Source organism: Ochotona princeps, chromosome 10, assembly GCF_030435755.1.
Source record: "Ochotona princeps isolate mOchPri1 chromosome 10, mOchPri1.hap1, whole genome shotgun sequence".
Taxonomy (NCBI): domain Eukaryota; kingdom Metazoa; phylum Chordata; class Mammalia; order Lagomorpha; family Ochotonidae; genus Ochotona; species Ochotona princeps.
Window position 1 is genome coordinate 50843004 of NC_080841.1, and position 12156 is coordinate 50855159.

Here is a 12156-nt window from a genome sequence, read left to right on the forward strand (position 1 = left end):
GAATCTAAGCAGGAAGACCAGCTAGTGAAGTGCATTTAGGAATAACATGACTGAAAGAGAAATAAGGACGAAGAATAAAAACCATCTATGAAAAAATAGCAATTGTAATAAGCAGAACTTGATAAGTGATACATCTGAGTGGTAAGGAAAAGAAAATGAGGAGGGCAAACAGGTCCAAGGTTGAAGATACAATCCACAAACTTGCACAAATTTCTTTTAATTTTTAAAGATTTATTTATTTTATTGCAAAGTCATATATACAGAGAGGAAGATAGACAGGAAGATCTTCTGTCTGATGATTCACTCCCCAACTGACCACAATGGCTGGAGCTGCGCCAATCTGAAGCCAGGAGCCTCCTCCAGGTCTCCAATGCAAGTGCAGGATCCTAAGGCTTTGGGCTGTACTTGACTGCTTTCCCAGGCCACAAGCAGGGAACTGGATGGGAAGTGGAGCTGCTGGAACTAGAACTGGTGCCCATATGGGATCCTGGCACATTCAAGGCAGGGCTTTAGCTGCTAGGTCACGCCACTGGGCCCCTAAACTTCCACAAATTTCTTCCCTCTCACCTGTCTATGTCCAAGTACCTCTGACCTCCGTCTTTTACTGCTGCCAGTATATCTATATATTTAAGGCTTGTCACTTCATCTGGAACTAGGGTCCTACCTCCGTTCTTAACTAGAAGTATTGCTTCTGAAATTCTTTACCTCTTTCTCCTACATCACCTCCCCTATCTCCACTCCATCACATAAAATGCAGTTCTATCTCTCACAGAATAAACAACACAGAAGGCTTCTATTTCTCAACTCTTGACTCTTTCATCTATCATACCATCTATCATATATCAACGACTACTATCACCTTCCATTCCCCCGCAACCTAGCTTTTACAGCCACAACTCCATTGGCGTGCTGGCCAACATGAGAAAGACGGGAATTCAATCATTCAGGTCAATCACCTTCTCTGGCAAAGTAAGTAGAAGTGTTTCTGTGTGTTCCACACATTGAGCTGCCTCCACCTAAAAGGAAATATCAAGTTGCTAATCCTCCTTAGCAATAACATAAAATGAGAAGCATTATCAGCCAAAGATTAACCCTACCAAGACAAAACAAAGCCAAAAACAATATTCAAGAGGTAATAAGGAAATTGAATGCAGAAACAAGATCCAGAAAGAACATTCAGAGAAATACAAGGACAAAACAAATAGAATTATAGAAGCAATGGCAATGGGAATTTTCCAGAAGAAAAGAGGGATAAAAGTATCAATTTCAGAGAGCTAGTAAACTAATATTTTGCACTGGATTGGATGTTTGTGATCTTTATGAAGTGGTCTCTCTGAAGTGGTAATAACAGAAGCTAGACTAAAAATGATCAGCAAACCTTTACCAATAGAGGGAAATGGAGTCTGCATTTTTTTTTCTTTTTATTCAGTTGAAAAGACACAGAGTTTTCCATACGCTGGTTTATCCCCAAATTCCTGTATCAGCTGTGGCTGAGTCCAGGCTGAATCCAGGGCCTAGAACTCCAGATGATTCTCCCAAGTATTTGAGACATCACCACTGCCTCCTGGGTTACACTTTAAAGGAGTTGGAAGCAGCCGCTCTACTATGGGTCATGCATATCCCAAATAACATCTTAACCTCTGTATCAAGAGCCCACCCCAGTCAACATTTCTCCATCTCTCACTCTCTCACTTTCTCTTCTTTTTTCAGCCATTAGTGATAAGGCAGATTGAGTTTTCTTGGGTCCTTCCCCACCCACAATAGACACACACAATTTTCTTTTTTTAAGTTAAAGTACTACTTCTTTTTTCATTTTTTTTTATTAATCTTACTTAGTTCCTTAGGGTGCAAAGGGTCAAGGGCTACAGGAAAGTGGGTAAGACCATTGTTTCCACACTAATATCATCATTTTTTTCTCCTTATATTTGGGGTCAGGGGAGAAACAAAGGAAGAAGCCCCACCCAGCCTCCCACCCATCCCAGGACCCCGATGTGGAGCATGCTCCAAGGGTACTGCTCCAATGGTTTTGATAGTTCATTTCTGAATTGCCGCCAATCTCATGGCTCCAAGCGCAATGAAATATGTTCAGAATCCACTGGCTGACATAGTCTCTTCATGGTTGGGGTTCTGAGATCAGCAGTTCAGTTGAAGGGATCTGCAAAGAAACTTTGTCTGAGGTGATCCCAGACCTGATTGTTGTGTGTGCTTGTCAGTACAGGGTCCAGCACAGTCCGTCATCCCGATTGGCTTATGCACATACTGGTGGTTGCAATTGCTGGGACAGTTCTGTTTCCAGCCCTGTCTTCCACATGAACCAATGGATGTTGTAGTCCAATCCAATTCTGCCCACTTCATTCTTGGTCCTCACACAAACCAGTGGGAGATGCAGTCTAGTTAGGGCGACTCCCCATAACCCCCACCAGGCCTGCCCCCTACCCTGGTTCCCATGCTTGCCACTATGTACCGCAGACTTGTTCAGTCTGTTCTGCATCCCATTTAGCTCTTGTATATGTCAATGAGCATTGAAGCCTAGTCCAACCCAACCTGCCCTATTATCCAGCCCACACACATACTGGCGGGTGCCTTTCTGTCTAGCCACCCCTGCCTCTGTCTTGGTTTTCGTGCTCTCCAATGGGAGTGGTAACCCAAGAGGGTTATCTCCCTACTAGGTCACTCCCACTCCCAGATTGTGCACTTTCCAGGTGGTTCTGGAGTTGAATTTGACAGATTAAGCTCCCAGTGCCAGCCTCTGAAGCTGATGCTGCAGCAAAGCCCAACCAACCCTCACCCACTCTAATTTTTGCTTGCACCAGTCAGAACAGTCAGCCCAACCTGGTCCTTCCCTGATCTAGCTCACATGAGGCCCACAGCTGTTGTAGCCCTGCTTGGTCTCGTCTGCCCCTATCCCAATTCATGCTTTCCAGTCCAGCAGGGGAGCCCATATTCCCCCTGATGGCTCTGCCCCTCCCCCCGGTTCTCATGTGTGCTGTTCAGGCGCTGCAACCGCATCTGGTACGGCTCACCCCACTTTGGCATTTTGTAATGTGCACTGGTTTGTGTTGCGACCGAACCTGGCCTGACCCACACTCTATTCTGGTGCTCGTATTCACCAGTGGTTGATGTGAATGGGATCAGCCTGGTCTGCCCCCAACCTGTGCCAGATGTATACCAGTGGGTATGTTCCTCTGGCTTGGTCTGGGTTGCTCCCTATCGCACACACAACTTTCAGTGGAACAAAATAAGAAGTATTTTAAGAAGTAACAATGGGAGCCCAGTGCAATGGTTCATATGGATCCAATATGGGCAACAGCTCATGTCCAGGTTGCTTCACTTCCCATCCAGCTCCCTGCTCATAGCCTGAGAAAGCAGTAGAGGATGGCCCAAGGCCTATGGACCCTGCATCCATGTGGAAGACGCAGAGGAAGCTCCTGGCTCCTAGCTTCAGATCGGCTCAGCTCTGACCATTGCAGCCATTTGGGAAGTGAGACAGCATAAAGATCTTTCTGTCTCTCCTCTGTCTGTAAATCTGCCTTTCCAATAAAGATAGACACATCTTGAAGAAGAAGAGAAAGAACAGGAAGAAGAGGAAAAAGAAGGAGGAGTAACAAGGAGGCCATTGCAATGCCATAACAGACTAATCTTCCACCTGCTAGCATCCTACAGGGCATCAGTTCAAGTTCTGGCTGCTCATTTCCCATCCAACTGCTTGCTTATGGCCTGGGAAAGCAGCAGAGGATGGCTCAAGTCCTTGGGTTCATGCACCCATGTGGGAGACCTTGAAGAAGCTCCTGGCTCCCAGCTTTGGATCAGCTCAGCTCCAACCACTCTATCCCTCTCTCTTTGTAACTCTGACTTCCCATGTAAAATAAGTAAATCTTTCAGAAAATAAATAAATAAATAAATGAATAAATAAATAAATAAGGAGCCATCTCCAGGCACAGAAGTAATAAGGGAACAAAGAGTCATGGGTTCTAGCCTATTCTTGGAGTGTTTGTCAGGGATACAGAACTTGATCTTGGAAACTGGTCTTTTTTTTGCCATAATTCATTTATCTTTATTGGAAAGTCAGATCTACAGAGAGGAGAGAGGGGGAGAGAGAGAGAGAGAGAGAGAGAGAGAGAGAGAGAAATGTCTTCCATCCACTGATTCACTTCCCAAGTGGCCACAATAGCCAGAGCTGATCTGATCCAAAGCCTGGAGCTTCTTCCAGGTCTCCCATGTTGGTTCAGGGTCCCAAGGCCTTGGATCATCTTCCACTGCTTTCCCAGGCCTCAAACAGGGAGCTGGATGGGAAGTGGAGTAGCCAGAACACGAACCAGCACCCATATGTGATCCTGGCATGTGCAAAGCGAGGATTCCAGCCACTAGGCCACTGTGCAGGACCTGGAAACCAGTCTTACAGCTTCCATGGGACCAGAAAATCCAGGCTACGTGAGGAACTCTCTGTTTAGAAAAATCTGATTAATGGAATCTCTGATTAACTGAATTAGATTGCTCACGAGAGAGAGGAATCAGATGATCAACCACAATGTTCAAATAGGGAAATGAAGAGAGGTTGGCAGAGAACCGCTGGTAAGGAAAAGAGACCAAGGGCCTAGAGGTTTCTGGGGCTCTATCTCAAAGGTCAATGTTTGGGTGAAGGGAAAAGTTGCCCAAAGATACTGACAGCATATTTCAAACTATCAAATGCTAGCAAGAAAAGAAGCAAGTCCCAGGAGTACAAACCAGCTGGGAACATACATTGTCGCTGTTGGATCATATTCCCAGCAGGCAAAGGATAAAGGAGGTTGTGGAGGTATACACTCCTGATTTGGTCGATTTGCCAGCTATAAGGGGCTCCTGGAAGACTTGCTTATTATATTGAGGATTGGTTAACCCTGAGTGATCCCTGCTAGGTTAGAAAAGCTCCAGATGTTAAAACATCAGGGTAAAGAAAGAAAAACACATAGTTAACACAGTGCTGTATGCACAAGGATTATATTCAATGGATTTGAAGGTCAACAGAGTGGTGTCTCTGATTACAAAACTAGAATTGCCAGAGCAGAGAAGTTATAAATTGTAGGGAAACTGGTTGCCAACTAGAAATATTTCTGAACTTCTCAAATTGAGTGATTATCACACTTATGAACCCCAATGAAAATAAATCACGTTGATGTAGCCAAGTCTTGTTATCATATTCTGAACCAAAACTATGATTGTAAAACCCGATATTGTGGTTGACGCAATTTATCCCAACAGCCACTAGATGACACTATAGCTTATTGCTCGTAACACTTCAACTCACTTGAATTATTTAGGCCTTTTTTTAAGTAAAACATGGCTTTACAGCTAGTTCTTAATATTTCAAGACTCTGGTGTCTTCAGAAGATGCAAATATCCCACTGCCTCTAATTCTGCATTTATAATTAGAACTTTGCTAACGTCTAACCCAAATTTCTAGAAGAGTATCTGTGTATGTCTGCATATGCCCACATGACTTCTAGGGAAAGATGGTCCAGAGCTCCTTTGAGGGTTTTACAATTCTGTTTGGTCTTCCTTCCCCACCAAGAACAAGGTCAAGCACCAGCACCCTGGTCCCTAGTTAGGCATGCCTGTTTGAATTTTGGGTTTCTGAGTTCCTCTCTAAGTGACTTCAAAACCAATGAAAAGGGCTTCCCAGATGCTACATTCGGAACAGCTTCCAGGATACTGCATTTGGAACCTTAGAATTTTTCAGCCCAGCTAGTAAGATTGGAATAATAACTGATTTTCAAAACCAGGATTGAGTGGCTACAAGTCATAGCAGATCTAGGAAGCCAGTTGCAGCAACTGCAGGGGGAAGCAGAGAGATCTGGGCATGGAATGCTGCCAAGGATTCATTACCTTTGTTTACGAGTAGACACAGAGCCATGAAGCAAGAAATTATATCAGGAAGCAGGGCGACAATCCCAAGAGTCAGCAGCCCGGAGGCAAGCAGCTGAGAGCAAGGTCCTAAGCAATACTTGCACCAATGGGATGCTAAGGACAAGTTCATTCAGAAAAATAAGCACCAATAGGGGTCAGTGTGGTGGCTCAATGGACTAGTCCTCCACCTTCCAGTGCCAGCATCCCATATAGATTCCAGTTTGTGTCCCACTGGCTCCACTGCCCATCCAGCTCCTTGCTAATGGCCTAGGAAAACAATAGAGGTCAGCCCAGAGCCTTGAGACCCTGCACCCACATGGGAGACCTGAGAAGAAGCTCCTGGCTTTGGATCAGCTCAGCTCTGGCCATGGTGGCCATTGGAGAGTGCACTAGCAGATGGAAGATGTTTATCTCTCTGTCTTTCCTTCTCTCTAAATCTGCCTTGCAAAGAAAAATAAATACATTTTTTAAATGAACAAAAATAATGGAGAAGGAATAGTGACCATTTATATATCACAAGTTGTAGTATGCAAAAGTGTGACTTGACCAACGGAATTTTAGTGTTGGTCTCAGGCCCTTATTTTCATGTCGCAGTAGGACAAAAACAATAAGAAGTGCTACATCTCTTCTCAAACTCAATGAGTCCCCTCAGTGAGGCTTCTGCATCCAGTTCCAACATGGGGGTAGGTTTTCCTGTCCACACTGGTGGCCCCTGACAACTGCTGCTTCCCAGCCCCACCCCAGCTCTGACCCACACTGTGGATCCCTTGAGGCCCAGCTGCATCTTCCAGCTGGTTCCTCCTGGGACATGGGCTGCACCAGTTTGCTTCACAGGAATTCTGTGGTTTCACTCCCTGGTCCGTAAGAGGCAAACCATGATACCTGTTGATGAAATGATGCCAGGAGATCTTTTACTCTTCCGTCCTGCATCATACCCTTTATCTTTTTCCCTGCTACCACCCATGACAGCCCAGCCTCAGCTGCCGTCACCTTAACAATACATGATCCCTGTCAAAGTGAAAAGAACTTGGGGTTCCAACTGTCAAAAAAACTGAAAATCTTCTACTTCATTAATATTAGGATTTTTTTAAAATTTTGAGAGCTGAATGAAATAACCTGTCAAAATACATGGTACATGGTGGGTACATTATTTTACAGATAAGAAAATTAAGGCTTTAAGAGTTTTAAGTAGGGCCTGGCGTGGTGGCCTAGTGACTGAAGCCCTCACCTTGCACACGCTGGGATCCCATATTGGCGCCAGTTCTAATCCCAGCAGCCCTGCTTCCCATCCAGCTCCCTGCTTGTGGCCTGGGAAAGCAGTCAAGGAAGGCCCAAAGCCTTGGGACCCTTTACTCACGTGAGAGACCTAGAGGAAGCTCCTGGCTCCTGGCTTCACATTGGCGCAGCACTGGCCATTGTGCTCACTTGGGGAGTGAATCATTGGTGGGAAGATCTTCCTCTCTGTCTCTCCTCCTCTCTGTATATCTGACTTTGCAATAAAAATAAATACATCTTAAAAAAAAAAAGCTTTGAGTAACTTCCCCAGGGTCATAAGACTAATCAAGTGAAAAAGACAGGATTTAAACTTAAGCCCATTTTAACTGAAAGCTGGAATGCTCAACTCCTTTTATTTATCACTAAGCTTATTGTTTTTTTGTTCTCTGTGTCTTTCAGATTTAATGAAAATGGCTTCATTGAAAACATTCCAGTAAATTTCATAGTATGGGAGATACATGGCAGGGATGACTACAGCTTTGCTAACACAATGAAGCAGGTATGGTATCTTGCAATTTAATTAGAATTTAGCATGCAATTAGGCCTTTTTTATACATGTCTTTCTATTTTTTGAGAGCTCTTTTTAAAGATGTAATATTTATTGAAAATCAGAGTAACAGTAAGAGAAAGAATATGTTGATCATTCCTTAAATGACTACAATGACCAGTGCTGAGCCAGGCCCAAACAGGAGATGTATCAGGGTTAAGCATGCCGGAGGCCAGCTCCAGCTGAGTTCGGAGCTCAAGAAGGGTGCATGGAGTAGGCACAGAGAGAAAAGAAATAGACCACTATGGGCCCGGCGGCGTGGCCTAGCAGCTAAAGTCCTCGCCTTGAAAGCCCCGGGATCCCATATGGGCGCCGGTTCTAATCCCGGCAGCTCCACTTCCCATCCAGCTCCCTGCTTGTGGCCTGAGAGAGCAGTTGAGGATGGCCCAAAGCTTTGGAACCCTGCACCTGCGTGGGAGACCTGGAAGAGGTTCCAGGTTCCTGGTTCCTGGCATTGGATAGGCGCGTACCAGCCCGTTGCGGCTCACTTGGGGAGTGAATCATCGGATGGAAGATCTTCCTCTCTGTCTCTCCTCCTCTGTGTATATCTGGCTGTAATGGAATGAATAAATCTTTAAACAAAAAAAAAAAAGAAAGAAATAAACCACTATGATTTCATGATCGTAATGGACAATACAAGAAAGCTGTCCCCTTTGTTTATACAGAAGCAGTCACAAGCTCTAACACAGACTTTTTACGTCATGGTCAAGTGGGTGTTTCCAAGGATAATTCTGCAGTTTGTTTCACTTTAAAGCAGGATATTATCCTTCCTGACAGTGCATATCAGTAACACATTCCTACTACAATTCTCAATCTACAACTTAATCTTGAATCAGTTAAGGGAGGAAATACATCACAGAAGGAGGGAGCTAAAGACCAAGGATGGTCAACGGGGACAGCAGAGACAGAGACAGAGACAGCATGAATTGTAAAAGGCCCCTTTGCTAGATGTTATCAGCAACATCAACTTCCAACCTCACCTTGATTGTAAAAACCAATTTTGCAATGGCAAACAATGCCTGAATAGATTACAGAATTCTCGGGCCCAGCGGCATGGTCTAGCGGCTAAAGTCCTCGCCTTGAAAGCCCTGGGATCCCATATGGGCGCCAGTTCTAATCCCAGCAGCTCCACTTCCCATCCAGCTCCCTGCTTGTGGCCTGGGAAAGCAGTTGAGGACGGCCCAATGCATTGGGACTCTGCACCCGCATGGGAGACCCGGAAGAGGTTCCAGGTTCCCGGCTTCGGACTGGCGCGCATCGGCCCGTTGCGGCTCACTTTGGGAGTGAATCATCGGATGGAAGATCTTCCTCTCTGTATATCTGGCTGTAATAAAATGAATAAATCTTTAAAAAAAAAAAAAAGAATTCTCAGCAAGTGGTCCAGTGTCCATGCAAGGGAGGTGGAACTGCCTTCAGGTAATTGCAGAGACATCCACTGCCGGGCCCTGTCATGCAGCTGAAAATTCCTTGCGGCCTTGCCTGCAATGGAACAGTTCTCTTCACACCTTTGTGTCCTCCACACCCACTGCATGGACCCCAGCATAACCACATGGGTTTTATTTTTTTTTTTTTAAAGATTTATTCATTTTATTACAGCCAGATATACACAGAGGAGGAGAGACAGAGAGGAAGATCTTCCATCCGATGATTCACTACCCAAGTGAGCCACAACGGGCCGGTAGGCGCCTATCCGATGCCGGGAACCTGGAACCTCTTCCGGGTCTCCCACGCAGGTGCAGTGTCCCAATGCATTGGGTTGTCCTCAACTGCTTTCCCAGGCCACAAGCAGGGAGCTGGATGGGAAGTGGAGCCGCCGGGATTAGAACCGGCGCCCATATGGGATCCCGGGGCTTTCAAGGTGAGGACTTTAGCCGCTAGACCACGCCTCCGGGCCCTTGAACGTTTTTTTTGTTGGGAGGGTCTCTATTATGGATCCAATCTCCATCTTGGTGATTGGTCTGTTTAGATTTTCTGTCTTCATGACTCAGTTTTGGTAAATTGTCTTCCAGCTTTAGTCTAGCCCAGCCCTGATTGTTACGGCACTTGGAGAATGAGTCCCTATGCCTTTCAAATAAACAAAAGTAAACAATCGAACCTCTTCAAAAAGAAAATGAAATGCATGTGTGTGTGTGTGTATGTTTTAAAGATCATATTTAGTGCTAAACACGGTAAAATGTTCCTGCAATCAAGAATAAAGCTAGAGTAGCTTTTATCACTATTTCTCCATAATACGGTTCCTGCATATCTTTGTAAAAAATAAATAAACTAGTTAAATAAAAAGTATAAGAATTGTAAAGGATGAACTAAAACTATAATATTCACAAGTGACACAACTGCTCACATGAGCAATTATAATTAAAATGTGAGCTTAAGAATTCTCTCAGGGGCCCAGCACAGTAGCCTAGTGGCTAAAGTCTGCCTTGCGCACGCTGGGATCCCATGTGGGCACTGGTCCTAATCTCAGTTGCCCCGCTTCCCATCCAGCTCCCTGCTTGTGGCCTGGGAAAGCAATCCAGGATGGCCCAAAGTCTTGGGACCCTGTACCCGTGTGGGAGACCTGGAAGAAGCTTCTGGCTCCTGGCTTTGGATCAGCTCAGCTCCAGCCATTGTGACCACTTGGGGAGTGAACCAGTGGATGGAAGATCTTTCTGTCTCGCCTTCTCTCTGTAAATGTAACTTTCCAATAAAAAATAAATAAATTTTAAACAAAGCAAATATTTTTAAAAGGTCTCTGAAAATAAGGTGAGTATAAAAACTCAAAATATTTATACTCCACTCTTGAAATACTAAATTTTTCAAAAAATGTAAAACGTTCAATGGCATTTAAATGTGTGAAACACTTAGGAATGAATGAATACAAACACTGACACATCCATATATGTGCAACCTTTTGACAGAGCGGCTGTCTAAACGAAGCCCAGACCTGGAAGACCATGACAACGTTGAACAACCACCTCCCTTTGGAGGAAGCCTGGGGTCCTGAGGTAAGAAAATTGGTGTCTCGGATCACGAACTTGGCATTCCAATATTAACACAAACTTTTGATTTGAATCTGTTTTGGTGCATTAAGTACCATTTTTCTGTATGTCACTCCAAAAAATGCTTCATTTCTGTTTGATCTTCAATAGATTCTGTGTTATGTTTCAGTTTTCACTGCTGAAAATTGGTGTTTGCAGATTATTAAATATCTGAAAAAAACAGTATTGCAGAAGTGTCTTTTAGAAAACTGCCTAGCTTTTATAGTTTATTTCCTCACCTGAAAATCAGTCAACAACGAGTTCTCTGGTCACCCGGTCACCCAGTTAAAGGACTTGACCATCACTGCATCACAGCCCATATCCTCTTTGCCTGTTTTCTTTGATGTCATCAACACTTGGAACTCCTTGACACAGTAGGTAGTCCATTTCTTTTCAGCTTATTTACTGTCCGGCTACCCAGCTGGAATGGAACCTCCACGAGGAAAGCGAACTGGTTGTGTTCACTGCTATACCTTCAGTGTGTACCCCACTGTTGGTGCTCAATTTATATTTGTGGAACAAATTAATGAATTATAGATTATACATCTATTATAAAGTGGACTATTTGACCACTTAAAATCATAACGAATTAAAGTAATGATGGAAACAGCTAAATCAAAACTCACCCTACTGACTTTTTGTTGAAGGGGTTTGAGAAAACTGTAAATCACAGTCTATACCCATAACCCTTGGACAGGGCACTGAGGCGTTCTGAGATCCTGCCAACATAGCCTCCAACACGTTAGTGAGCCTGCTGGACCGTTAAAACGGAGGGGTCATACCTCAATCCATATGACTTTGTGTGGTGGCATGCAGACTTCAGCATCGATCAGAATCACCGGAGAGCTAGTTAAACTAAATTGCTGGATGCCACTGCAGAGGTTCAGATTCAGCAGATTTGGGGGTGGGTGTGCCAACAAGGGCATTTCTTTTTATTTTTTTTTAAATCTATTTTATTGTATTGTTGTTGACAATCTTTACACAGTTAATTACAGTTAAAGGAAAAAGAAGAAAAAAAAGAAAAAAAAAAGGTTCAGGGGGATAGGGAAGTGTGTAATGCTATTATGTCCATATTGTTTCCATCATGTATCTGAGGTAAAGGGGGATATTGAGGGAGAAGCCCCACCCGGTTTCCCGCCGACCCCAAGTCCTGGATGTGGGGCATGCTCTGAGATATGTGCTCAAGTGGTGTTAATAGTTCTCCAGTTATGAATCGCTGCCAGTTTTGCTCGATGAGGTCGTCCACTGATTGATATGGTCCATCATAAAGTCTCCGTTTGCCCCATATTTCGCTGCCAACATATAGCTGAGATGAATGATTGTCCTGTTCTGTCTTCCCTCTTTTCTTGGTTAGAGTTCTGAGTCCAGCAGTTCGATTGGGGAGCTCTCCAAAGATACTTTGGGGTATTCCCAGATTAGTTTCTTGTATGTTCT

General features: G+C 44.3%; 1 protein-coding gene across 2 annotated transcripts in view; it reads left to right on the forward strand.

Annotated features, from left to right (window-relative positions):
- CATSPERE (catsper channel auxiliary subunit epsilon) overlaps positions 1 to 12156 on the forward strand; it is a 121330-nt gene that overhangs the window by 89325 nt on the left and 19849 nt on the right. For both annotated transcript variants that reach the window (XM_058669429.1, XM_058669430.1), the window contains 2 exons: positions 7558 to 7657; positions 10603 to 10689. In XM_058669429.1, the coding sequence (XP_058525412.1) occupies positions 7558 to 7657; positions 10603 to 10689 (187 nt within the window). The remainder of the gene's footprint in view (positions 1 to 7557; positions 7658 to 10602; positions 10690 to 12156) is intronic.